Source organism: Aythya ferina, assembly GCF_964211825.1.
Source record: "Aythya ferina genome assembly, chromosome: 5".
NCBI classification, from domain to species: Eukaryota; Metazoa; Chordata; class Aves; order Anseriformes; family Anatidae; genus Aythya; species Aythya ferina.
Window position 1 is genome coordinate 2299655 of NC_140301.1, and position 27784 is coordinate 2327438.

The 27784-nt window shown below is 39.8% G+C and overlaps 2 protein-coding genes and 1 long non-coding RNA gene across 10 annotated transcripts; 2 read left to right on the top strand and 1 right to left on the bottom strand.

Annotated features, from left to right (window-relative positions):
• The first annotated feature begins 66 nt into the window (after positions 1 to 66).
• On the top strand, positions 67 to 10629 carry LYVE1 (lymphatic vessel endothelial hyaluronan receptor 1). Its single transcript, XM_084521571.1, has 6 exons — positions 67 to 449; positions 6040 to 6199; positions 6305 to 6444; positions 8325 to 8618; positions 9420 to 9498; positions 10113 to 10629. The coding sequence occupies exons 1-6, from the start codon at positions 368 to 370 to the stop codon at positions 10297 to 10299; spliced, it is 942 nt and encodes a 313-aa protein (XP_084377697.1). The 5' UTR covers positions 67 to 367; the 3' UTR covers positions 10300 to 10629.
• A 496-nt stretch (positions 10630 to 11125) lies between these two features.
• On the bottom strand, positions 11126 to 12836 carry LOC311437834. Its single transcript, XR_014693748.1, has 2 exons — positions 12375 to 12836; positions 11126 to 11949 (listed from the first exon to the last, which is right to left on the bottom strand). It is a non-coding gene; the product is annotated as an uncharacterized lncRNA (long non-coding RNA).
• A 423-nt stretch (positions 12837 to 13259) lies between these two features.
• On the top strand, positions 13260 to 27069 carry RNF141 (ring finger protein 141). 8 transcript variants are annotated; one of them, XM_084521572.1, is made up of 6 exons: positions 13260 to 13395; positions 15030 to 15226; positions 16967 to 17075; positions 18136 to 18317; positions 21296 to 21403; positions 23871 to 27069. In XM_084521572.1, exons 2-6 carry the CDS (start codon positions 15045 to 15047, stop codon positions 24043 to 24045), a joined length of 756 nt encoding a protein of 251 aa, XP_084377698.1. In that variant the 5' UTR covers positions 13260 to 13395; positions 15030 to 15044; the 3' UTR covers positions 24046 to 27069. The 8 variants fall into 8 exon arrangements, with proteins under 8 accessions (XP_084377698.1, XP_084377699.1, XP_084377704.1 ...); XM_084521573.1 differs by having other exon boundaries at positions 13261 to 13395; positions 15027 to 15226; XM_084521578.1 differs by having other exon boundaries at positions 13264 to 13395; positions 23895 to 27069.
• Positions 27070 to 27784: the final 715 nt, after the last annotated feature.

Genomic DNA, 27784 nt, shown 5'->3' on the forward strand with positions numbered 1-27784 from the left:
AGTAAAACAGGAAAAAATAACAAAAGAAAAGTTTTCAGAGTGTTTACTGACTTTGCAGTCTACCAGTCTTATCTCCCTTCCTCAGCTGTGTTTTCTGCGTCAGCAGTAGTTAAATTTTCCAGCAAATGCTGAAAGAGTTAAAGGTGATTAGGGATTTCCACTCAGTGACCTCACCTTTGTGTGGGATAGTCAACGCATTTGCTCTGACATCCTTTCTATGAAGCAGTGCAGTGACAGCTGGAAGTTGCTTTCAAGAAGTCATCTCAAAGGCAGTTTCAAAGGTGGTCTGACAGTATCCAAAACCTGAACTTTTCTCAGCACAGAAGACAAATCACCTTGAATTTCTCAATTTTCCAAGTTCGTGACAATGACAAATCATTTTGGAGTTACCTCAGCGGTGTTTTCAGTCTGGGTTATGACATTCATGGCTCAAAATTACTTCATAACAGGTATGTAAGGTTCCACTTTTTAAAATATCCTAGTTGAACAGTAAAGTGCTCAAAAAAAGCAGCTATTTTCCCAAACAAAATGGGGGAAAGTGTCTGTAGATAGGCCTGCTAGCATAGGAAACCACAAGATTTTCATAATATAGCTTTCCATAATATGCAATGAAAAATACTCTAACATATAGGGGAAATCTTTCACTCTAATGATTTGATAAGCTCAAGTGCTATGTAAATGCTATAGAACTGCTTGTTCTAGAGTTTTGGTTGTGCATTTAGGATTAAGTTTAGAACTATTGAAATGTGACTTTATATTATTGAAGACACCATAGCAAATAGTTTTACACAATCCTCAGAAAGCACAACATGTGTGAAGCCAGGTCTGTGAAAATGCTATTGTTAATGCTTTTTTTTTTTTTTTTTTTTTTTTTTTTTTCTTCCATATCCTGACACTCTTGACTTGCAAAATTGAAGGAATTGTATGCCAGGATCTTGTGGTTCACCCCCAGGGCAGGCATGCTTGTATCTGGTGAATACAATGCAGGAGTTCCTGTTCTATATAAACTATCTGTCTGCAAAATTAGCAGTGGGAATTGCCAACTTCAAATTTTATCATACAGTTCTTAGATAATACACTTCCCTCAACGCTATTGTATGTGCCTATTTTTTGAATCAGGGTCATGTAATACCCCTTTCTTATGTAAGTTAGGGAAATGTGGATGCCTCTTAACCTTATGTATTGGGTTTATGTTAGACATTGTCTAACATTACGTTAGACATTATTGTTAGACATTGGAACAGGCTGCCCAGGGAAGTGGTGGAGTCACCATCCCTGGAAGTCTTTAAAAGACGTTTAGATGTAGAGCTTAGGGATATGGTTTAGTGGGGACTGTTAGGGTTAGGTCAGAGGTTGGACTCGATGATCTTGAGGTCTCTTCCAACCTAGAAATTCTGTGATTCTGTGATACGTGCCAAGTGTTTGGTAGTGGGGGGCTGCAGGGCTTGTCCCTGTGAGCAGAGCCCAGCCGCTGCTCTGTGTCAGATAAACGCCACTTTCATCTGGCTGCAAAAAGAACCTGCTGCTGTCCAGAGTTGAGCCAGGGAGCAGCATTGGTTCGACCTCTGGAAGAGCAGATTTAAGAAAGAGGGTGAAAAAAAATAAATGCTGTTTGACAGCAGCTGGGGGAGAGAGGAGTGAGAACGAGCCCTGCAGATCCCAAGGTCAGTGCAGCAGGAGGCAGGAGGTGCTCCAGGCAGGCAGCAGCAGTTCCCCTGAGGCCTGTGGAGAGGCCCCTGGTGGAGCAGGCTGCCCCCTTGAAGCCCATGGGTCCCACATGGAGCAGATCTCCACGCTGCAGCCCGTGGAGGAGCCCCCGGTGGAGCAGGTGGATGTGGCCTGGAGGAGGCTGCAGCCCATGGAGAGCCCCTGCAGGAGCAGGCCCCAGGCCAGAGCTGCAGCCCGTGGAGAGGAGCCCACGCAGGAGCAGGGGCTCTGGGCGGAGCTGCCACCCACCCATGGGGAACCCGTGCTGGAGCAGTTTGCTCCTGGGGGATGGACTCCGTGAGACGGAGCCGTGTGGGAACAGTGCTTGAGGAGCTGCAGCCTGTGGGCAGCCCCCACATGATCAGTTGGGGAAGGACGGCATCCCGTGGGAGGGACCCCACGGGTAGCAGGGGCAGAGAGGGACCGTGAAAGAGCGGCAGAGAAGTGCTATGGACTGACTGCAGCCCCCATTCCCCTTTCCTCTGCACTGCTCAGGGTAAAGAGTTAGAAGAGGGCGGATGGAGGGAAGGTGTTTTTAGTTTTAGTTTCTCACTATTCTAGTCTGCTAGTTATAGGTAACAAATTATTAATTTGCCTTTGCTGCGTCTGTTTTGCCTGTGAAGGTAACTGGTGAGTGGTCTCCCTGTCCTTACCTCAGCCTTTGAGCCCTTTCCATTTTATTTTCCCCCTTTCCCTTTGAGGAGGGGGAGTAAGAGAGTGGTTATGGTGGAGTATGGCTGCCCTGACAGATAAAATTATCCCACCCCAGTAGCTGCTAGGATATCTGCAGATACCAAATGCATATCACATGTTTCCAGATGTTTCACTGTAGGAGTAAATGTTTGTTCTAGCCATGTAGAAGAACACTATGTCATTGTTGCAGATAATCGATTGTCATATCTACTGAAAGGCTTCTGAAAGCAACTGGGCTTGAGTGAATTAGATGCTCAAGTTCTGTTGAAATTCCATGGTTGAAGTACTGAACAACAGTAGATTCTTCTACGTATCCCAATCACTGAATATATTTTTGATGGGGAAACAGCGTGAGTCTTAAGACTATCCTTTCCAGCTGTTAGGACATCCTTAGTTCCCATCTAATGCTCACTTAGGGTACTTACTCATGCACCCTCAGCTCATCAGTTCAGTGCTCCTATTAATCTCATGGCCCATTTGCAGTTGTGCCTTGGAGCTCTGTGTAGTATGCCTGTGCCCAGTCCAGCTGGCTCCTGTGCTGTTTTACTGCTGGGCTTCATGGATGGGACCACAGACTTGCATTGGAGGTAGCCTTGTCTCCAGGATGGCCTTCAGGCATGTGCGACAGATAGCACCCTCTCTTGCTGTTCCCAAATGAACTTTCTGATGAACCCTGCATCTGACATATTCTCTTGCTTCCTGACAGTGCAGAGAAGCTGCCACAAACCTGCCACAGTGTGGCCCTGCTTGGGTACCACAGGGCTGTGCCCTGGTTGGTGGTGGCACTGTCCTGCCTGTGCTGCTATCACCGACAGCTTCTGCAGCTTCTGGCTCATCTCTTCTTGTGGAACAGCCTCACTGTTGCTGCTCCCTGACATCAGCAGCCAAACTCAGCTCTCCAACAAATCAGAGCGAGGGCCTGGGGCAAAGCAGAGATGAAGAAACACCAGCTTCTCCAAAAAGCAAGAGGAGAATTCATGCACAGTAAATGCAATACCTGTACCCTGCACATATTATTTTCTTCCTGTCTTGTGATGCATTTGTCTTGTGAGATTCTTCTGTCCATTTTTTTCCCACCTTTCTCAGTAAAACTACTGTTCACAGAGGACCCAAAACGCGAATTAGTAGATAAACTGAATAGAGCAAAGCTAAAAGGACACATGTGGGCAACTTGTGGACCCGAAAGGGTAATGAGCTTCTATAGGATTAGTCTGTCTCCCGTACAAACTCGGTTTTCTTTAGTACAGAAGTCAGAGGTGATTTAAGAGGTGATGAAAAGTTTTGAAGAGGTTACTCTTCTCTTTCTGGATTTCTTTTGCATACTGTAAACCCATCTGGAATATAGTTTGAAGCTCATAACATTTCCAAAAGGTTTCTTTCACTTTTCTATTATGTTTTAAAGAGCTTAGTAAATTCTAAGATAAAACTTCGGTCCATGTCCTACAATCACTTTTCTTACCACTTAAGACTTTCTGTTAAGAATTTTCTGTTACTGAATTTCTATATTTATTGTGCTATATATCTATTATACAATTCTCCTGTAAAAAAGAGTCAAGTCTGAGTATAAAAAGTAGTAGGTGAATAAAGGAATTAGGCATCCTAGACAAGGAATGGGGGGCTTGAAAACTATGGTAAATGAATTGCAGAAAGTACAGCAGCAGCTGAGATGGAGGGAGATCCAGAAGAAAAAATAAAAATCTCAAGAGGACTGGGAGAGTTCCCTGTTAACAACAGGGAATTGAGAAAACTTAATGTTGGAGTACCTGTCTGACACCAGAAGTAGTCTGAACGAAATGAAGACATACAGGAGGCTATTCATGAAGACACGCTGACTGGAAGGAAGACATATGACAGTAATATGGAAGAAATTTGACACCGTGAATCATCTTCACATTGGGACTGCTTGGATACACTTGAGGTCCTTGATGCACACACCACTGAGCAACAGTGCTTCTCTGGATCCTCATACAACATGTCTGGCTGGTCTTACCTTCAAGTCAGGCCTGGTTGTTGCCATGGTTTCACTATAGGGACTGCTACGGTATTCACTGGCTCACCTGCGGTGTGTTAATGGGGGGCCAGAACATCCATAGCTGCTGAGATAAATTCACCAAGTTCCATGATTGCTTTACCCAACATTTAAATCCCAATAAACTAAAGAACAACAGAGATACATCTCTTATCAAAAGCCATTTCCAACCTCACAACACCCAGTGGGAACAGGACTAGAAAGCCTGCCTTTCTCTTTGCCCTCCACACAAGATGAGACATCTGTTTTTCTCATGGTAGGAGTGGCTTGGCTGCTAATTCTATGACTTCATTCATAAAATTCAATTTAACTTCTCTTGCTAAGAAATTTGGTGGATCTGCACACGTCATTTAATTTTCCCTTGAGAGTTTGTGGACTGACTGTTGTCTGATGCACAGGTTTTATCAAGTATTCATTAGTGTACGTACCTGGTAGCCACAGAGTCTGAAAAGGAAATCCAGCAAGTAACAACTTTAGCTATTGCTTATCTGAAGTATTTGCAATGAAATGCTGAAATGTTTACAAGCTTGCATAAATACAAAAAGTGTCCCCACTGTATTCAGTTATTCCAGTTGCATTTTGTTGTGTTGTGTTTTTTGTTTGGTTTTGGTTTTGTGTTTTATTTTTTTTTTCCTTGATTTGTTGTGTTGTTTCTTTCTTTCTTTCTTTTCCTTGAATTTATTTTGCCAAGGTATGAGGATTTTCTTCCTGGGGTCTCTGAAGCTGTTTTGAGATGATTTTTTCATACAGGCTATTCCTTTTCATTTAACATGATAATTACTGAATGTAACTCAAAAAAAAAAAAATCTACCATATGCTTCTGGGGAAACATGGAGACGAAAGAGTATTATCTTTTTCCTTGTCTGCGTCAAATTCTGAATTCTGCCCTGTGTCCTTAATACAGATAAAGAAAGTAGATACTAAGAAACTGGAGCAGGTGTAATCAGACATTAGCTATGCCTTTTCTAGTGCAGGTGTCATGGCCAATTGTGGCTTTCTGAAAAAGCTGGATGAGTTTCCTATTGCAAAGTAATAGGGGAAAAGTGTCAAATTCACCCCATCTATCCCCTCTTTTCCTACCACCTGCTTCCTGCCAAGTACTCAGTAAATTCAACACATGACAGTGCCTGGGGAAAAAATATCATGCAAAACTAGAAAAGAAAGTTAAATTTAGGAGGAATAAGAACTATAATAAAATCTTTCTAGTAAGAATGTTATACTGACAGAATCCAGTCTAGTGATTGAGTACAACTGCTAGGTTTATCATTTTAATTAAAAAAAAAAAAAAAAGAACTGTCTGATTACTCTTCCTATTTTGAATTTTTGAATGAATAAGTTTGACAAATAACAGCAGCTTTACTAAGAAGCTGACTCTAGGTAACACCACAAATACAACTAGATATGCATTTAGTCTAATAACAGTCAAACCTTTTGAAATTCTAGACTATTGAGAAAACTTTTTATTGTGAAGTATGTCTTTTTGCTAGAAATTACTTTTCTACTATCCTCAAGCTAGAAACTTTTAAGAATGTGCAATTTGAATGATACCTTAAATTCCAATAAATGTTAGTATTCAATACTAACCTTGAACATTTATGTCTAAATTACAGGTTCTACACTTCCACCTTGCAGGATCACAGGTGTAGGTCTTTATATTGAGGAGAAAGTGAATTTCTCAGAAGCAAGTAATGCATGCAATCAATTGAATTTACAACTGGCAAGTAAAGACCAGGTTGAAAAGGCTTTGAAACATGGCTTTGAAACGTGCAGGTATATGATATCAGTTAGCATCTCATTACCTTCAATAAACTACTTTACCTTACATGAGGCTGGTGACAAATCTGATATTAAAAGGACTGATGTTTTTTATTGTAGCTATGGATGGGTGAAAGATGGAGTGATTGTAATTCCTCGGCTAATATCCAACCAGAAATGTGGTAAGGGCAAGGTTGGACTGGTGTCATGGAGTATTGAACACTCTAAAACATTTATGGTTTACTGCTTCAATTCTTCAGGTATGTAAGCATAACAACTACATTTCTTGTGTTTGGATTGGATTTTTTTAAATATCTGAATGAAAAAAATTCATAACAGGAGAGATCTTATCACCTGGTAGCTATTTTCCCCTGACCTTAAATGTTGTCTAGTTGTATTTAGCTCTGTGGGGAGAAGCTTTCAAGCAATACAGGAGGTCTGTTCAGTTCATCCAAATTAATAAGTTGGTGCTGCCATGAAAGCTCTTATAAAAGAGTTGCTTTTACCATTCTGTAATGTCAACACAATACTTTTAATAGTTTTTTGTTATTTAGGTGTTTTGATTTGAAGGACTGTAAATTGAATTGCTGACCATGAGTCAGCAATTTGCCCTTGTGGCAAATTTGCCCTTGTGCTGGCCAAGAAGGCCAGCAGGATCCTGGGCTGCATTTGGAAGTGTTGTCAGCAGGTCAAGGGAGGTGATCCTCCCCCTCTGCTCAGCCCTGGTGAGGCCACACCTGGAGTACTGTGTCCAGTTCAGGGCTCCCCAGCACAAGTGGGTTAGAGAACTGGAGCACCTGTTGTATGAGGACAGGCTGAGAGATCTGCGCCTGTTTAGCCTGGAAAAAGAGAAGACTGAGTGGAGACCTCATCAGTGTGTATAAATATCCGAGGGGAGGGTGTTAAGAGCATGGAGCAAGTCTCTTTTCAGTTGTGTCCAGTGACAGGATGAGAGGCTACGGGCACAAACTGAAGCCAGGAAGTTCCAGCTGAATATGAGGGGACACTTCTTTGCTGTGAGGGTGACAGGGCACTGAAACAGGTTGCCCAGAGAGGTTGTGGAGTCTCCTTCTCTGGAGATATTCAAAACCTGCCTGGATGCCGTCCTGCACAATGTGCTCCAGGTGATCCTACGTGGCAGAGGTTTGGGCTAGATGATCTTCAGAGGTCTCTTCAGAGGACCTAAGTTTGCTGAATGGTGAGAAAATGAGAATGTATATTTAACATAGGGATGATTCTGCATTTCTTCATCTTAATAGTTAAACTATTGCCTGTTCTAGGTATGTCTTAGCTAAAACATTTAATAGAAGCTCATTTTGTCAATTTTCTTTGTGGTTGTAGCGTCAAAAAACATTTGAAAACTATGGCAGAAAAAAATAAAGAGCCTCTGTCATTTAGGTTTTTATTAGAGAATCAAAGAATGGCTCGGGTTGGAAGGGACCTTAAAGATCATCTGGTTCCAACCCCTCTGCCATGGGCAGGGATGCCTCCCACCAGCCCAGGCTGCCCAAAGCCCCATCCAGCCTGGCCTTGAACACCTCCAGGGCTGGGGCATCCACAGCTTCTCTGGGCAGCCTGTGCCAGGGCCTCACCACCCTCTGAGTGAAGATTTTCCTCTGAATATCTAAATGTCCCCTCTTTTAGTTTAAAGACATTACCCCTTGTTCTACCGCTCCCTGATGAGTCCCTTTCCAGCTTTCTTGCAGGGCCCCTTAAGGTTGTGGAAGGTACCTAATAAGGATAAAAGGTACCTAAAATAGCATTTATCTTCAAGTGTGTTATATATTGCAAATATTTCTGAAGCTTGAATCTGCAGTTAAGCCTTCTGCTCTGCAGGAGGTCGGTGTGTGTGTTTAATATGGATTATCACTCTAAGTACTGTTCGGGAGGAATAGATTATGGGTATGCAAATACAAAACGAGCATCGCATTTACTCCAAGTGTTTAACCATGTGAGTAATGATAAAAAGGGCATCATCGGTGTCTTAGCTACACATAGGAAATAAGCGTGCCTGATCTGGATAAGGCAACAACTAATTTGCAGAAGGGAACGGCTGGGTAACAATTTCTGTAAACGTGTGCGCAGTAAGTACAAACCTAACAGAAGCATAACCTTTACGTGTCTCCTTTCCCTACTGCAGATGTCCAAATTAATTCATGTGTACCAGATCCAACTACAACTAGACCATCATCAAGCGCACCAACGGACTTAACTGCCTCTTCAGGCTCAGATTTAACTGAAAACGTCACGGCAGTGCCTAACGCAACTGAGACGGAACGGGCCTTGAAAAAGCTGAAATTTCAGGTGGTATGTGTAACCGAAACAATATTACCAACGGAGGAGACTACTACCAACACGCCAGGGGAATACTCACTTGACTCTCCCAACTACACTTCCCGTGCTGCCTTTAAGAACGATGGCGTTGTCTTTGGAGGTAAAGGCTATGGATGGTAGCTCTTCAGTTAGGAGAGCTGGTTAGTTATGTAGATGTTAGCAGGAAAACTGTTTACTGCTGGTCTTGCTTGCTACTCCAGCATACATTTTTATATAGCTGAATCTGGAAGCAGAATAAATTGTTACAGTTTTGCAAAGGCAAAGCTTATAAGGCAGAGAGTTGTTTTGTTGTTGTTTTTAAGTAATTTTTAAGGTCTTGTTATGACTTTATACTTTTTGAGAGTATTTCAGTAAGAAATAGTAGAAAGTAATTTTGGTTAATGCGATTTGGGGTGAATATATTCCTTAAAAATTCTTAGCAGACACCATGTGCTCACAGTAATAGAAGAGTCTGCAGGCTCTTAAAAACAATAGAAGTCATGGAAATTTTAAGGAGAATAGTGCTTTGTTCTCCAGGTATGAGGTGTGAATAACAAATCCTAATATACAGCAACTGAGGAATGGACTAAATATGAGGAAAAAAAAACCAACACATTCTAACTGGAAAGATGATTTGTTACAAAAACGTTTTCTTGGCAAGTTGTAAAAACTCTCCAATGAGCAGATTAGACAAACATCTGACATGGACTGCCAAAATACCTGTTTCAATCTCTCAAAACAATGAACAGGAGTAACAAACATTTTGAGATCCCTAATACCTCTGTCCTTCTGCATGTCTACGTGTATGTACCTCCTACACAATGCTGTTTTAAGAAGAATCTGGATTTATGTTCATAAGCCTTTAGAAAGTCTGAATTAAGAATAAATAAAAACTCAATGCATACTTCACTTTTTTCTCTAGGTATCCCAACAGCACTCCTTGTACTGGCACTCATCTTCTTCATTACTTCAGTTGTTCTAGCAGTCTGCTATATCAAAAAGTAAGATTTTTCTTTCTTTTCTCTTGTACTGAGTTAACTTCTAGAGTACAGTCAGTGAATATTTTACTTATATAGTTAAAGATCAGAGATGTAATGACAAGTGTAGGACAAAGAACAAAATCTTCATCCCTGCTCTGCAGATAAAATTGGTTTTTGCTGTTACTATTCCCTATTTCAGAAAAGAAATCAAGGACAAGTACTACCTATCTTTGATTAATCAATCATGCCTAGTGTGGAACATTTCTGTGTCTGCCAAAACAGCAACACTGAAATGTTGCTTCATTGAAGTGTGCATCTGTTTATATAAAAGACTGTTTATGTAGCTTTATTTTGTTTCTTTCAATGTCAAACTTAAGGGAGTAGATGTTACTTTTGTTCAAAAAAAAAAAAAAATGTTGAACTCATTTGAATCATTTATACAGATCTTCAACACGGAAGATCATTAAATATCAAAAAGTTGTCTGCATTTCTAACATCCTAGCCCAGCTTGTATTTTCATTACATAACACAAATCCTGAACATGCACTGTTTGTTTAAAGATACTTAGCATTTTGAGGAATGCTACCTAACTATGTCAGTGTTGCTGCTTTACTATCTTTTTTTCCTATTTAAAGGTACAAGACAACGTTCCCATTTTCATACAAGAATCAGAAAAAAGAAATGGTTGAAACTACAGCTCTCAAAGAGGCTGAGTCAAATGACAAGACACCTGAGAAGGAAACAAAGAATAATGGAAAAAAGGTAGAAGAGTCTAAATCCAAGCCTGAGACCACAGTAAAATGTTTAGAAGCAGAAGTTTAAGAGGAAGAACATACACTTCTTTTTAGAAATACATAAAACAAAGCACACAACTTAACAATGCTTTTAAACATGGGTGACTGTAAATACTCATGAATAATATTTTCTCTATCTTAACATACGAAAACGTCTTTTTTAATAATTACAACTGTAAATGCTCTTGCAAAAGAACATGGTCTTATTTACCTGAAATAAATGAAACGTCCATATTACAGCTCATTTTTCTTAATAAAGAAGTAAACAGGAGTCTGCTGTTAATGTCATACAGTGTGTAAGTATTTGCACAGAATTCAGAGCAATATGTAATTAAAAATTCCTTTTTATCTGGCTGGAGAATGTCTGCTAACTGAATATCTAAACTAAAATGATATTGTAGCTCTTTATCTGTAGGGTAGTTTATTTCCATTAAATAGTTACTTTTTTAAAAAAGAGTGTTTACAAACAGAACAACTAAATCCATTTAGTAGAAAAAAATAACTTAAAAAAATCAATATATCAGCCCACTGTCATTCAAATACCCCAAAAAAAAAGGATGTTGACGTGTTCCTATATATATATATATATATACTGTGTGTGTTCACATACTTATATAGCAACGAGTAACTTTCTTAGGCATCTTCATCATCTAATTTACTGTTTTATTTATTAAAACATGTATGATTCTCATATCACATATTTGATGGGGAAAAGAACCTTGAAGAACTTTAAATTGTATCTCAACAAATATATTTAAGGTCTTTGTGGATATTTTAATGTAATTTTCAAAATAAAGACCTCAGGTATTAGGCATTTACAGTACTTCATAAAAACAAACAAACAAACAAAAAACTTTGGTTTGTCTGGACCATTTATTCTCATGAAAACTGCCTTACAGGAAAAAGTACTCATATAACATTAGTGTTACAAAAGTAATCAGTTGATATAAAAGAAAAAAAATCAGCAATTCATTAACTATTTTCTTAACAAATGGTTTGGACAAGCTGTATTTGTATGTGAAAGGTTGCTGTGGCAAAATAAGTTTCTTTTTAGATCAAGTAGCTTGAAAAAGTCTTAAATAGAATGGCAAGCAAACTGTTCACTTACATGGCATTTTCTACAGTTAGAATATGTAGTTATGAACTTCCATTTTTAGATTCACAGAAATTTAATATTTGCCCAGTGGTTATATGTTCCCCTTGATAGCAACTTACAGGGTAATGCTAATAGCGTACTTAAAGGAATCGCTGTGTTGTTGTTTGGTTTCTTTCCTTCCCTTTTTTTTTTTTTTTTTTCTTCTTCTTGATAGCTCAGAGAAATTTCATGGCTCCAGGAGACAGGGCTGCTGTGTTGATATGCAGCCCACCACTGCTGCAGAGCGAGTGTGATTCAGTACAGCTCCAGAAACTGCTTATTTTAGAAGTCCATCCATGGAATTTCAACAGAAAAATCTGCAGCACAGGCAAGCACTAGTTACAGCCTTTTCCTGATCAGTTAAGTAGTTATTCCCCTTGCAAGGTACTGTAGGAACACCATGCACTTCTGCTTGCCGTGCACTGAAAGCATGCTATGCCATGTGAACAGAGTAGAGAGTAGGAATTATGCCGTCAGGAAAAGCCACAGCCATCACTTGTCATGATGGTATCAGAATAGCAAGTGGGCTTAAAGATGCAGTCACTGGTAATGGATACAAGGTAATTTTGGATTATTTGTTTTGTGACATACTATGATTTCCCTTTATGATCTGTCTTTTCCAACTTTTTAGAGATTAGAAGTTATTCTGTTTCTTTCTTCTTTTTCTCACCAGCGTGTGAAAATTATCTATCCTGTCTTCTACTAATGTTACCTCTGCTCCAGAGGTACATAACTTTCTTTTGCCTCAGATCATCGTATACACACCTGAAAATTTTCAAAAAATTGTTCTCTAATTTCCCTCAGGCTGGACGTTTGTAGCTTCTGTTTTAGATCTCAATAAGGGGTATGGTTTCCAGAAGTGTTTATTTTTTATTATTTTTAAATCCGTAATTTATTATTTTTAAGTTTAAATTATTATTTTTAAGTTTTCAAGCCTTAATGTCTGAATGTCTCTTTTTATCACGTACCTTAAAAAGTCAGCTTTCATTCCGGCCTGCCCCCTGATGCGTGGCTATGCACAGGGTTTGATTTGCTCCCCTGCATCCTGCTTTACAGCCCTCCTGGAACAGCCCCAACTCAGCATCGTGGTGCTGCTGTACATCTCCTCTCCCTGGGCCTAGTCAGAAGTGTAAAGAACCTGCTTTTGCTTACACCTAGTTTATGCCACCATTCTGCGGGCTGAGGTGAAGCTGCTACGTTGTTCTGTCTGTAATAAAAGCGAGGTATGAACGCCGCTCACCACGGACTGTGTTTCATGCTGTCTATACAGACAGTACTCAATCACACAACAATTAGTCCAAAAGCTTCTTGCTTTAGCAGAACTGCAGTGGACATACCGCTACAAAGCAAACAGGAAACATTTAATTTCCAGACCACTTATCAAAAAAAAAAAAGCCCCTAACCCCTTAACCGACAGCACCACAAGACTTAAGAGGAATCTTTCACCACGTTGTGTCTCGCTTTTATTTTCTTTACCAGTCATTCTCACAGTGAGTGTCCCAGGCGTGGCGTTACGCTCGAGTGCCTTACACGAGTGCCTCGTTGCGCCTTGCAGGAGCCCGGGCCGTGTCAGGCACTTGCCGGCTGCCCTCTCCGCCTGCCCCCCGAGGTCACAGATGTTTGCTGACCTCCAGCCAAGTGCGGCCGGGCGGCAGGAAGCCCAGCCGGCTCCCCCGGCCGGCCCTCGGGCTGCCTTTCTCGTGGGAAGCGCAGGGCGGGCAGGAGGGGGAAGGTGGCTCCTTCCCTGCGCTCCGAGCCACCCGCAGAGCGAGCGCTCCGCAGCGAAGCCTCCCAGCGCCCGGGGCTGCCCTCAGCCCCCCCGCGGCCCTGGCAACCGCGCGGCGTCACCGGGAGCGGCCGGGAACCGCCGGGAGCCACCGCCCCGCGCCTGCGCCCAGCGCCGGGGCCCGCGGGGAGGCAGCGGCCCCGCTCCGGTGCCGTGAGGCGGCGGCCAGCGCCCAGCGCCCAGCGCCATGCCGGGCCGCTGCGGTGAGCCCGCGGGGGCGCGGAGCCTGCAGCCGGGGAGCGCCCGCCGGGAAGGGCAGGGGAGGGGAAGGGAAGGGAAGGGAAGGGAGGGGAAGGGAGGGGAAGGGAGGGGAAGGGAGGGCGGCGGGGCCCGTTTAGCCCCGGGGCAGCCCTGCCCTGTCCTGCCCTGTCCTGTCCCGCCTCGCCCCAGCTGCGGGCGCTGCGGCCGTGACGCGGGCGGGGCCCCCGGGGGAGCTCCCGCGGCCTGGGCGCCTGCTCGGGGCCGAGGGGCAGCGCTGGCGGTGCGGCCTGCTCGGCGCAGGGCGGGCCGCCGGAGCCCAGCGCGGCGGTGTGCTCGCCGGGAAGGCCGCTGGGGCTCCGGGGAGCCGCCAGGGGAAGGTGCGGGGTGGGGGGGCAGCGGGGGGTGCTCAGCGCGGTGCTGAGCGGCCCCGACCAGCGGAGGAGGGAGTGCAGCGCGCACACCCGCTCGGGAACAGAAACCGATAGCAAGTCAAGCAGTAGATCAGAAATTTGCTTTCTTAGGTGAATTGCGGGAGTAACGTATAGAGCACTGGGGTAAGGACGTGCTTATCGGGCTTTACTTCCCTCGTGCCGAGCTCTTGGCAGCTGTACGCCATGTTTGGGGGCGTTTGGTAGGCAAATGCAGCGTTATGTACACATGGGGTGAGGTGGTGTTCTCTGATGCTGCTCACAGCGGGTTTGCAATGCAGCTGCTACCACGTCATTCAGCATTTTAGTATAAAATTGGGGCTGTTCTGCAGTTAGTTTGCTATTGCAGACCTCTGTAGAAGTCCTTTGAAGGCGTGAAACTAATAGTTGGCATTACAACCAACAAGCTCTGTACAGACAGAATTAATTTGCATTAAAACAAAAAGACAACTCAAGACAAATAAAATAGAGGGAAGTCATGAAGCAGTGTTAGGTGAGAGTGAACAAGGGGAGTAAATAGATACTTTCAGAATCAAAAGGCGCAGGGGAGAACCTTGTGAAAATTGTTGGGGAAAAAGATATGGGTGTAGACTAAAACTGAAATAAGTTGATACTGGAGAGGTTTGAGCAAATGAGTTCAGTGATACACCCTAAAGTTGAGTCTTCTGTGCAGGTAGGGATTAGGCTAGTTTCACTGATTCCGGAATTGGTTTATAGTAATTCGGATTCCTTGACTTAGTTTAAGAATGCTATGAGAGTTCATTGAGGTGCCAAAGTCAGTCTGACTTAGGAAAACTAACTCGTAATGCCTGTGTGCAGACATACAGTGATATGTTCAGTTGCAGATGTTCTGACTTTCACAGACGTGACCTTTTTTCTTTTGAAAAAAACAGATTATCATCCTAATCTTGAGGTGTTGTTTTCCATTCCATTGGATGCATTTATATGTGTGCATTGGAGTTGATGAAAAAAATGCATGCGAAGCAATCTCTATTTAATACGAGTAATGCTATAAGCAAAATAATTTATTTTTCGTGAGCTGTTAAAGCTACATTCCAGTCTTTTGCAAGTGTTTTTTGTTTCTGATTCGACTATTGTTCAAGTTGTGTTGTAGAATAATTAGACTGATTAGCAATAGATTAAAAGAAAGAAAGGGAGCAGCCATTCATAGAACATGTGAATGTAACTATTTAAAATCTTTTTAGCAGATGCTTTACCAGTGAATGAGAACTTCTTGCTATGGATTTGAGGTGAAGAACTTCACTATGGGTCAAATTTCAAGCCAGACACAAACTGTAATGAACAAGTTGCCAGAAAAAGTAGCAAAGCATGCCTCTTTGGTTCAAGAAAGTGGTTTCCTAACGTATGAAGAATTTCTGGGAAGAGTAGCTGAACTTAATGATGTGTAAGCCTTATTTTGTTTCCTTCCTTTTTCATGTTCTACAGAGAACTTGTATGCAATATATTCTTCTGGGCTGGCTAAGCCAGGACTACCTATCTGGTTTCCAAATGTTTCCTTTGGATCTTAAAGCTGTAATGGTTGTAATTGCACTTAATAATAATGGTTGTAATGCACTTAAAATACAAGGCCATTTCTCTTCCTTAAAGTCACTTTTCTCCAATACTCTTCTTTCTGTCAGTGTCGCTTCTCTCTTAGAAGCTCACAAGAGGTAGATGTTTAGCTCTGTCTTTTTGTGTTACCTGTCACCCTTGCTCTTCCATCCTCCACCAACCACCTAAAGATGCCATGCTGTGTCCTATCTGCCCATGACATTTGATAGGAAGTAGCAATATGAGCCCTATAAACAGGCAGTACAGCAACCCAGGGAAGGTAGTACCTGAGTCAGATATTTGTGACCATTTCCTCACAGGAGGGAGTGGAGGGGAAGGCGCTGACCTATTCTCTGTAAACACTAGTGATAGGACCTGCGGGAATGGTGTCAAGCTGAGGCAGGGGAAGTTTAGGCTGGACATCAGGAAGAGGTTCTTCACCAGAGGGTGGTTGCACACTGGAACAGGCTCCCCAGGGAAGTAGTCACTGCACCAGGCCTGTCAGAGTTCAAGAAGTGTTCAGACTGTGCCCTTAGTCACATGGTCTAAAATTCTGGGTAGACCTGTGTGGTGCCAGGAGTTGGACTCGATGATCCTTATGGGTCCCTCCCAACTCAGGATATTCAATGATTCTGTGTCTCTGGACATGCAGTGCCATTCCTCATTAAAAAATGAGATGTGCTTTACTATTTGAAACCAGTGACCAAGATAATCCAAAACAAAAGGCTGCATAAGTAAGATTTTTTAATAGCATGCGTTTTGTTTGATACAATGACAGTAAAAAGAAAAGAACAAAAAAGCAGAGTATTTATGGTATAAAATGGGCCGAGGTGGAAAAAAGGGTTTTGCTGAAAAGGGTTTTTTTAGTGTGTGGGTTTTGGTAGCGTTTGCCATTTAACTATAATGCAGAGTTGTATTCAGTTTAAAAAAATATCTTCTACAATGTCATGCTTTTATGAATGTCTGTTGCATCGTCAAGAACAGATAGCTACATTTGGGGTAGATGGATTTTGAAGATTGTTACCATATGTTTCACCTGAGAATCTAAGTATTTTTCAGTATAATTAATTCCAAAATATCGTTCTTGTTCAATTTTTGTAGTTCTTTACAGCATTTACTTTAGCCTGTAAATTTAGTTTGTTCTGATTCTCGTAGAAAGACCATTGTGTCTGTATTTCATTAAAAAAAAAAAATCATCTCAGGTCCACCTGAAGCTTACTGCTTCATTATTACTATATGCTAACAAAAATACACCTTTTCTGCATGTAATGGTACTTGCTTTCCTTTTATATATACACACATGGTAAGGAAATAAACTTTCTAGATAGCATAACGGGATTGTGTGACTACTGTAATAATCAGTGAAAATATATTTGAATTAAAATGTCTGTAAGGGATGCTTACGTTTTGTGAGGTTCACTGTTCAATTTAAAATGAAATGGACTATGTATTTTATATTGAATGACATGCAGAGAAGGTCACTACTCTAGGATAAAAAGCACATAGGTAAACAATAAATTATATTATAATAACTGAGGTTACTGATCTTTGCATATCTAGCACATAACGTTAGATTGATGTTTCTTTATTTCAGTATTGCAAAATTGGCTTCTGGGCAAGACAAACATCTGTTATTTGAAGTGCAGCCTGGTTCTGATTCTTCAGCATTCTGGAAGGTGGTTGTTCGGATAATCTGTACTAAAGTAAGATTGCTGAAAAATTTAATTTGGCAGGGGTTTTTGTGTGTAGATGTTTGAGGACTGTCACTTTCACTGGTAAAATCCAACACCTGCTAGGTTTTTGATTTTGGTACAGGTGATGTATTCACGGATATTATTTGAGAGAAATCAAAAGTCTAGATTGCTGCAAAAAGCAGGTTAACAAAAAACTTTCATGACTAAGTTTAAAGGAATGGTACCTTCTCATGGTGCACTTACAGCCTTACTAGCACTTACATGAATTACAAATTCATGTGACTTTTGAGATGACTCAGGTGATTGTAGACTAAATGATCTTTAAAGTTCCTTTTCAACCAAAACCATTCTATGATTCATGGATATCAAAGAGTACAACAAACGGGGAATCATATAGTTCCTTAACAGATGAAGTAAGCCAGCAATTCAGAGCATTGTTAGTTGAGCTAACATAACTGTATATATCCTGACTCCTTATAAAACCAATCTAAATGTTATGTTAAATATTTACTTGTTTGAAGACCATGACAAAACTTACTAAGGTTGCTCTTACTAATGAGATTTTTCCTCTGTGAATCCTATCAAGATAACATACATAGATGGTTCTGAAGCCACTAAGCAAGTTTAATGTGCAGTTAAAGCCAAGTGAACGTTCAAACTTTGTTTGAAATGAACAGTTTGTAATTTTTGGTTGCTGTTAGCTTTCATTAAGGCCACTATCATTGCAAGCTATTTTCAGCTCAAATGTGAAATGACTGATTATTCTCTTCCCTGTTTTAAGGTTAACCCGTTTTTTAGGCATTATGTCCCTGCTTGCTTAAAACTGAGCAATGATGATAATTGTCTTGTCCCAGGAACGTAGTCCTAACTGTTCTTCAAGACAAAACAGAGAAGAGCTGTATTTTCAGATCCTAACTCTTACTGAAGTGGACTGCAATTTGCTAACACTGTGATGGCCAGTTGGGAAACTGGCTACTGTCATGAGAGCTGCAATGCATAAAAATAATTTTGATAAATGTACAGTAAAAATCTGATACATAACTGTATTTAACAATTCTTATTTCTTAAGGTAAATAAAGCAAGTGGGATCGTGGAAGCTTCAAGAATCTTGAACTTGTATCAGTTTGTTCAGCTTTACAAAGATATTACCAGTCAAGCAGCAGGAGTTCTTGCACAGGGCAGTACTTCTGAAGAAACTGCAGAGAGTTTGATGTCTGTATCATCGTGCCAGGCCAGCTTATGGATGGGAAGGTATTTTCATATACTTAAGCTTGTGACCACAGCTAAAACGTAAATATTTTGGGAGTTGTGTGTAAAACCTGAACTGCAAACACATAGTAATCAAAACTGCACGTACTTAGGAGATGCAGACTTTATCATTGTGTGCATTAATAGCACATCTTCTCTTGTACCAAGAGAGCTGCAGTGAACTTGGTTAAAATTCTTTTGGCTTAGCTTTCAGGATGATCATTTTATTGGTCAGTTTTAATATAAACATGGTATATGTTGTATCTCCTGAATAAGGAAACAGGAGGAAATGGAATCAGCTGCAGCTACAAATCTAGGGATTTTGACACTGTTTGTTTAAACAGATTTTGTTATTGTTCCACTTAAACTTTCTCTTCCTCTTCTACAGTTTGGCATGTGAAAGTTCCCATCTGTTGCCACTAGAAACTCATCAATTGTGGTAGTAATTTAACTTGTAAGACTGGAAAAATGTGAACTGTCTCACACATGTTGACATCCTGCTTTGTTAACTAGAGGAAAAGCAAAAGACTGAGGTCAACACCTGCAATAACTTCAGTTCAAATTGAATGTAACAGCAAGAAGCTGCTCACCCTTTCCCTATGTGGAAATGTTGCTAGTGATAATGCCTTACTTCCAGCTTTCTGAATCAGTTCAGTGTTCTAACTTAGTCTTAAGTAAGGTAGAGTTGCTGACCTTGTTAACTCTTCATAGTGTCATATTCCAGCTGTTAGATTGAGAACAGGGTAAACAGTGTTGTCATTAAATAGAGCACACTATTTTTTATTTTTTTTTTGTAAACCAGTGGCCTGCAGAGCATGCTCTTTTTGTTCATGTTCCTGTTTGTCAAATTTGGAAGCAAATAATCTTCAATTATTAGCTGTTCTGAGTTATTAATATGCTAGTATCAGGTAGCAAATTTGGGGCACATTTAAGAAAGTGTATTTTCCTGCTCGTTTTCAAAGATGAATGTATATCTAGAAATGGCCTTTTAATTAAACAAACTGCCACAACTGCAAACCAGTTGCCTGTGAAAAACAACTTCAAGTATTACTAAAGTCAATGAATAGCTATAAGGTTTCCCGGATTAGTTTCATTTTCAGACTTCGAGATGGGGAAGATGAGCATCCTATTTCTGTGCGTGTAAACTTCTTTGCTTAAGGTAGTATTAGTGACAAATATCACAAAAAAAAAAATTGAACATACTTCTATAATACAATGAGGTAATATGCTCTGATTTAGTGAGCTGGCATTTTCCAACTGTATTTTATCCAAGCTGTTCAAGTCATTCAGAAAAATACAGCCTGAAGCACGTTGAAGTATTTTGCACCTCGGAAATTGTTTTTCCATGGTATCCTCCAACTTGCCTAAACTCTGGTTACCTTTAGACATTGTTCAGCTCTGTCACTGTCCAAAAATAGCAAATATTATCTGTTTCATTCTTCTTCTTATCTTAAGTTCTTACATGAGGAATGATACCCTCTTTCTCTGAAACATACAGCTCCTATTTAGAGCATTCCAAAATATCCGTAACTGCTTTATGCCTTCTGATAGTGAAGAGAAAAACATTTCCTTAGTTTATTGTTCTTATATTTTGCCATTTCTGCAATAACTTAGTCCTATAGCTGTCTTAAATTCCAGAAGCATTGTAAATAGGGCATCGGTTTTGTTTTAAGTGCTTGTGTATATATACCAGCAAGTCTCGATGACTGAATTATTATCAAAGGGTAGTATTCAGAGCTGCATGGGGGAGGGAAATGAAAGGGAGCAAGTCCAAAGAACACAGTGGGGAATCAAAAGATATAATATATGTGTATTTTTTTTTTTTTGAAACTGTGCTTCTTGATGTACATGAATCAGCATCTGTATTTATACAAAAAATCTTGCATTCTAAAGTAATTTCTCAAAAACCAAATTGAAAAGGAAGATCCAAGAACCTACTGAAGAATAAAACAAAAGTATGTTAGTTACCGTTCATTAGCTGGCTAATCTGTACAGTTAATAAAATTACTCTGCATTCCCAAATCAGGGTTTTTGTAAAACCTAAACATTTCAGAACACTTAACTAGCTGTTTTGCATATGAGCCTTGACTGGTTGGATCATACCTACTCGGATCAGTGAAAGTTGAGGATTCGCTGTACCTTCTCACGCTTGAGAAATCTTGGTGATGCAAATATTTGAGATGCTGTTGTTGTGAACTTGAGATACAGATACCTGTTATTTGAAAAAAAATGAAGATGGATAAAATGAAAGCATCTGGCCCAGTGAGCAATCTAGGTTTTGAACTCCCCTCACACTCAGGAATACCTGGAAGCTTAACTGGAAAAGCTGGGGTAACTTGACTTGAAATCTTAACATGAAGGTGGGGAGTGTATTGCAAGTGAAGAGGATGCTTTTCAATCTTATGAGCTGTTTAGCTCTTGGTGTTTTGATGGAATGTCAAATTAGAACATGCACTCCAGTAGTGAAGCCTCTTAACATGCGTGCTTTTGTCACATTTCCTAGGGTTAAGCCAGAACACGGAAATGTGACCAAGTTCATTCTGAAATATTTCAGCCCGACAGTCTGTGAAAGGAAAGCAGATTCTTCCCCTGCCTTTAATGTAAACAGTGTTTCTGTTCTTTGGCCCAGTCCTGTGATATGTAACAGTTACAATTTACATTTCCCTTGTTGATATGAAAAAGGATTTGCATAACCCTTTGCAACACCAAAAGTACAACATGACAGAAAAAAATAAATGTGTTTTCTAACTTAGTCTAGTTTGGTTGCTGCTATTTGTTGGTAGCTTGAGGTTGTGCCTGCTAACATAGAATGGGATGATGTAACTACTTCATCCACGAGACTACATCATCGATAAGTACAGTTGTTCTGTTCTGTCCATCGGTAATTTTTATGTTTTTATGTTGTAACTAGTGTTTTTGGTAGGGCATAAATATGAAACTTGCTTGTCATGTGGGAGAAAATACTGCCTTCTCTTCTGCAGGGTTAAACAACTGACAGATGAAGACGAATGTTGCATCTGCATGGATGGACGTGCTGATTTGATCTTGCCATGTGCTCACAGTTTCTGCCAGAAGTGCATTGACAAATGGTAATAGATATTAAAGGTTATTCATTATTTTATAGTATGCACTGCTTATCTGACTTGTTTCAGTTTGGTCTGACAGATTCCTTAGTTAGTTGCTTAGAATTTAATGTTTAATTACAAAACATTGTAATGTTGTTTGAAAACTAGAGAAAAATAGGGCATATGCTGATGCTGGTACATTATGGTCCACAAATCTCATGAAAAGCTGCTTTTTGAAGAAAAAACAGTAGCTTTTAAGAGTATGCAGATATGAAGGTAAGTTGGACCATCTTATTACTTATCTTGGGAGTAGCTATTAAAGGAATTTTTGTCTGTGTGTTGTGCTTTCCTTTGAAACAAATATACAATTTACTATTTTTTTCCCACATGACATCCTTATCTCTGAACTGGAGAGATGAGGATTTGAAGAGTGATTATTCGGTGGATAAGGAATTGACTGGATGGCGACAGTCAGAAAGATGCAGTCAAGAGCTTTATGCCCAAGTGGAGGCCAGTGACAAGTGATGTCCCTCAGGGGTCCGTCTTAAGAGTGGTGCTGTTTGGTACCTTTATTAATGACAGAGGCAGAGGGATCGTGTGCACCCTCAGCAAGTTTGTAAATAACACCAAGCTGAGTGGTGCAGTTGGTAAAATCAGAATGAAGAGAAGTCATCCAAAGGGACCTGGACAAGCTAGTTAAGTGGGCTCATGAGAACCTAATGAGGTTCAGCAAGTCTGAGTGCAAGGTGCTGCACCTGGGTCAGGGCAGTCCCAAACATGAGCACAGACTGGGTGAAGAACTCATTGAGAGCAGTTCTGTGGAAGAGGACTTGGGGGTGCTGGTGGACAAAAAGCTTGACATGTACCAACAGTGCACGCTTGCAGCTCAGAAGGCCAACTGCATTCTGGGCTGCATCAACAGAGGAGTGGCCAGCAGGACAGAGAGGAGATCATCCCCCTCTGCTCAGCCTTACTGAGGCCCCACCCAGAGTACTGCATCCAGGTCTGGTCCTGCAGCACAAGAAAGATACCCAGCTCCTGAGGGAGCTGGGTATGTTCAGTCTGGAGAAGAGAAGACTCCAGGGACACCCCATTGCTGCCTTTCAGTACTTTAAGGGGGCTTATAAGAAAGATGGAGAGTGACTTTTTACACTGGCAGATAGTGATAGGACGAGGGGGAATGATTTTAAACTAAAGGAGGGGAGATTTAGTTTAGATTTTAGGATGAAATTCTTTACTCAGGATGGTGAGGTCCTGGAACAGGCTGCCCAGAGAAGCTGTGGATGCCCCATCCATGAAGGTGTTCAAGGCCAGGTTGGATGGGGTCCTGGGCAACCTGATCTAGTGGGTGGCATCCCTGCCCATGAGAGGAGGGTTGGAAACAGATGACCTTTAAGGTCCCTTCCAACACAAACCATTCTGTGATCACGTGATTGTATTAAATGTATCAGTGTTTCTCTAGGAAACAATTTAGTCTTAATAGCAATGCTTTGAAATGTTTCTGTAACATACTTTATATGTTCAGCCTCATACTAAACTGAACGGCTTTTCAGCTTCTGCGTCTGTCTGATACATCAGTTGTTGGAAAAACGAGAAATTGCTTTCTGTAGGAGAGTAGCTCTCTCCACTGGCCATACAGAAGACCTACAGGGATTAGGCAGTGTTCTGGCAGTCTAGCATTCGATGATACAGATATTCTTGGAGACTTGACTAGTTAATCCACATGATTTTACATTTTAAGTCATAATGCATATGACTTGTTTTGTGTCTTTTTCAATGGCTTATCAAGGAAGTTACCTTTGTAATACGTGCTCAAGAAAAAACAGTAAAGCTTTGTGGATCTCTGAGTATAGTCAGTCATCTCTTTTCTAGGAAAATATTTTAACATCAGCATTGCAGGGCTTATTTTAGCTATCATGGTGGAGAATGGATTATATTCTACTATGGCTGATGTATCAGCTGAACTCAGTTCCAGTTACACCATTCTTTTCTAGTATGCAGTTTCTGAAGTTCATCCCTTCTTAACCTAGGTACATAACAGAGGCTCACAGCTTAGAAGCATAATTGCTTCAGACACCTGAGTAAGTGGGCGGAAGGGGACTCTGAGGGGCCAATTCTAAACTTCAGTGGGCTGATTGATTTAGGAAAAGGATTCCTTTTTCTCTTTACAGAAAGGTTACAGAGGCTGTTTTTTGAAGTACCTCAGCTATATATCTAAACATAGGAAGAGTTAATTTAGACCATTTAAACTTTCTGGAAGGTGTTTAGATGTATTCTGTTTTGCCTGAGCAAACTCAAAACATGACACCATTCAGAACTGTTGGCAAATCTTTGTCATAAAGAAAAACTTGTGAAACAATCAAAAAAAGATATTGGAGGTCTCATCCTATTAACCTGATAATTTTTTAAGTTTTCACTGGGTTGTTTGTTGTTGTTGTTCATTGGTTTGTTTGTTTTGGGGGCCAGAAAAAAGATTATAATTGAAAAATAGTTATTTCTCTGGATTTCTTGACAGGAGTGATCGTCACAGGAGCTGTCCTGTCTGTCGTCGCCAAGTGACTGGGGCAAGCGATTCTTGGGTGGTTTCAGATGCACCTACAGAAGATGATGTTGCTACTTACATCCTTAACATGGTAGATGAGGCAGGCCAGCCTCACAGACCCTGACACTGGTCAATAAGCTGACGGTAGTGGAAGCACTTGAAGCTTTTGTTTTCACGAACATCTGGTTTTACCTCTTGTTGCCATTCTTCCAGTCTTTTATTTCTCTTCTTGGCTGCTGTGGATCTATGTTGCTCTTTTAAAACACAGGATGTATGAGCCAGTGTATGTGTTTGCAGTCTTAATTATTATTCTGTACTTTCAGTGAATTCTTTAACCATTAACAACAGTTATTTTAACAGTAACTTTTGATATTAATTAACTATTTGACTACTAGGTGAAGCTGTTAGTAACAACACAGCTACAACTGCTAACTGCTGTTTGAACATCACAGTGTACTGTTACTGAAGATACACCATGTTAGATGGATTGACCTCACAGTTCTTTTCCTTAAAAGCAGTCCCTGTTAGGTTCATGACAAATATGAATAAAGATGAGTTAGGACTAGTGATTACTGATTTGAAATTTTACTGCTGAAACTTGAAGATGTCACATTGCCTATTCTTCAGTAGCCAGTCTTGCTGTTTTTAGAGTTAACAGATACCAATTTCTATCTGTTCTGCTACAAGTTTTAGTATTAATTACCGTTATTCTTCTAACTAGATAACCTCTTAGAGTATTTATTTTTAATTGGATATTTAGCATAGTCTCATTAGTTTGAAAACATAAAAGTTTCACACACAATCCTAAAAAAGTAAACCACTTGCTGTATTTTTTTCATCAAGAACAGCCACAATTACTTTTAAACAGGCATATCTGAAAGAAATGACGTTATTTGAATTAGCAGTTAAGGTGCAGTTTAGTCTGATGCTGTGGTTTTATTTGCTTCTCCTAAGTTTTCCAAGTGATAAAACTAGGTATACTGAGGATTACAAGGTGATAATCTAAGTAAGTGAGGTGCTGTGCTTTCTATCTACAAGTGCAATATGCTTTTATGTAGCAGAGAGAATCTTCTACTTTGATAATAGTTATGTTTGCAGTGAGATATGCATGTGACAATGTGGGAAAAGGGACATTATGACTGGAGTTCAGCAGTGTATTTCTGTCTAGCAGAGTTAAATCTTTAAAGAGCTGGGTTTAAATAGTCTAAAACAAATTGTCATCATTAGTATTCAGGAAACCAAATCTTAAGCCTCTCTGGCTTAAATAATATTGTGGCAACCAACTGCTGTTGTGAAGAATGAATTAATGAATATATTTAACTCTTTTAACTTGAGGCTGTTGAGAACTACTCCACTGTATCATTTGAGGGAATATCAGTATATATCTTGTTTATTCTAAGACTGTATTTTTAATTGCCGTACTTGTTCAAATTTGATGATGCCATAAGACTAAGGCCTTTTATCAGAGAGTAGTTCTCGACTGCAAGGTATGTACACACACAAATAAGCACATTTGGGTTACTTTTCTAAATTGGCTAAAAATAATTGAATTATGTCAATGACCAAATTTGGGGAATTCCTCTGTTATACTTCTATTTGCTAAGGAATATGCACATCATAGGGCATCCATTTAAGCTTGGCTTGTGGCACAGTTGTCAAGTTTATAATAAACATTTAGACAGATAAGCAACATACTCCTGTTGTGGTTATCATCTAAAAGCCAATATGGCTTATGTATAAATCTCTATTTAACTATTTAAAAATCCATTTATGAACTATTTTTAGAACCATTTTAGAACTATTTTTTCCCATTTGTTAATCCTTTGATATCAATGAGGTATTCTTCAGAATATATATGGACTATTTGGTTACATAAGGGCAGTTATTTGGGCTGAAAATTATAATAGTCAGGGATTTTCCACTAAAATATTCACAAATGGTTGTAATCACATTCCAGTTTGGTTTCATTTTGCTTCTTGAGCTTGCATTACTCCATATTAAGGACTTTAAAGTCGCATTTGAATTTTAAAAGCTGGTTTTTTTATGTCACTGGAACAGAAAAAGCATCTAAATTTGCTTCAACCTAACTTCATTTTTCAAGTATTTTGAAAATTGTACTTCTAAACTGAGATTTTATAAGTTAACTTCCTGCTGAGAACTTACATGAACTTCATAAAATATAATTTTGTAATGAATGCAAACAGGTTAATTGTAGCATAATGACACTTGCAAATACAATATAAAATATAAAATTATGCAAAAAATAATTAAATAGTGAAAAGTAAACTTTGTATTCTGTACAGCTTTTTTAATTAAGTTGCTTATAATTCACACTGCTGTGATGTAGGTACCGTAATGTGTGCCTTGTAAAATATATGTACTGTATGTTAGATGGGATAATAGGTATATTAACACTGAAAAAATAGTAATTTGGTACAGTTGGTATTTCCTATTCTGAAATATAGTTAGCAACCAATTTTGGAAAAGGAATCACACTGGCAGGGACATGGCAGTGTGTTCCAGAAGCTAGACCTTAAAATGTGAATTAATATGAATAACTATAGGTGGAGGGCATTAGAACTGAATCTTCTTGTGCTAAAGTGAAGATTTCTTACAGATTTAAAGTGAAAATATAATTTAAGTATTATAGATTGTATTAATAGCTAAGTACATTCCAATATATTAAAATTTGTGTATGAATTGTGCAATAAAGTTACTTTGGAAGAAATATCAAGCTTGAAGAATCTCTTAGCTTTAATACCACAAAAGTCTGGAAACTGAATTTTAATCTGTATCCAATTCCGTCATGCAGATGGTATGGTTAAATGTCATAATGAGTCAGAGGTTTCTCAAATGTTAAAGTGTGATATTAGCAAGGTAGCTTAAATGCATCTCTGCAGAAGGACTCACTGTTTCTTCACTTTTCTCAAAAAAAAAAAAAAAAAAAAAAGGAACATTCTGCAGTGGTGGAAACAAACCTCTACTTCTCAAAAGGACAGTATCAAGCAGGATTTTTTGTTTTTGTTTTTTTTGGGGGGGGGGATTATTTTTTTCAAGGAATTGTGATTTATTTTGTATGCAAGCTAGTCCATTGTGTTTTTGATAATAAAGTTTAAGAATGATAAGGTGGGAAAATCCTTTCTTCTCAGATTTCGCCTGTTTGGGTTTTATTTGACTTTTTTTTTTTTTTATCGGGGTGGGAGGGTCAAAAAGAAATTAAATCTATAATTGATGTAAGTGTTGCTTCTGTCTAGTTGTTTGGTTTATCTGTTTGGATCTTTGGAAGCCAAGTGAGAAATGAGAGAGGAATTCATTAACAAGTCAGGAAATTAACAACTGCAAAACATACAGTTGACAGAGACACCAAGAGGTAGGTAAAAAAAAGAAATTAAAAAATGTTTATATTTAGTATGTTTGAAGATTAGGCATCAAATCAATGTGACATACATGTTTATTTTTTAGTGGTAAATGGTATATTTATCTTGTATATCTTTCCTTTTAAAGAGAATTCTGTGCAGAATTATAAAGGCTTTCTAATCTATATTCATCCTAGTTCTGGAATCACAAAGCAAACTATGAGATCTCTGTGCTGTAGGTTTAAAACACTTTGTGCCTTGCTGAACCCTGGATCAGCAGCCTCCTCGGGGTGCCTTAAATGTGATTGGGAACCATACATTAATCTGTCTGCCCTGAAATCTTGACATGACATCTGCCCTTTAGTTCTGCATGTACTAAATACACGTGGTCTGTAATGGAAGAAATTATATCATGACTAAGACTGCAGTAATGAATTCTGTACTTTGCTTTTCTGTTGCTAAACCACTCTTGAATATAAGTTCTCATAAAGTTTTACTTTCACCTGC

Bases quoted from the DNA above. Each gene is read 5' to 3' on its own strand.
- LYVE1 (XM_084521571.1), top strand. From the start codon at position 368: ATGACAAATCATTTTGGAGTTACCTCAGCGGTGTTTTCAGTCTGGGTT. The intron at 6,200-6,304 runs GTATATGATATC...TTTTTATTGTAG, and splicing joins CATGGCTTTGAAACGTGCAG to CTATGGATGGGTGAAAGATG. The intron at 9,499-10,112 runs GTAAGATTTTTC...TCCTATTTAAAG, and splicing joins GCAGTCTGCTATATCAAAAA to GTACAAGACAACGTTCCCAT.
- RNF141 (XM_084521572.1), top strand. From the start codon at position 15,045: ATGAGAACTTCTTGCTATGGATTTGAGGTGAAGAACTTCACTATGGGT. The intron at 15,227-16,966 runs GTAAGCCTTATT...TCTTTATTTCAG, and splicing joins GTAGCTGAACTTAATGATGT to TATTGCAAAATTGGCTTCTG. The intron at 18,318-21,295 runs GTATTTTCATAT...TCTCTTCTGCAG, and splicing joins GCCAGCTTATGGATGGGAAG to GGTTAAACAACTGACAGATG.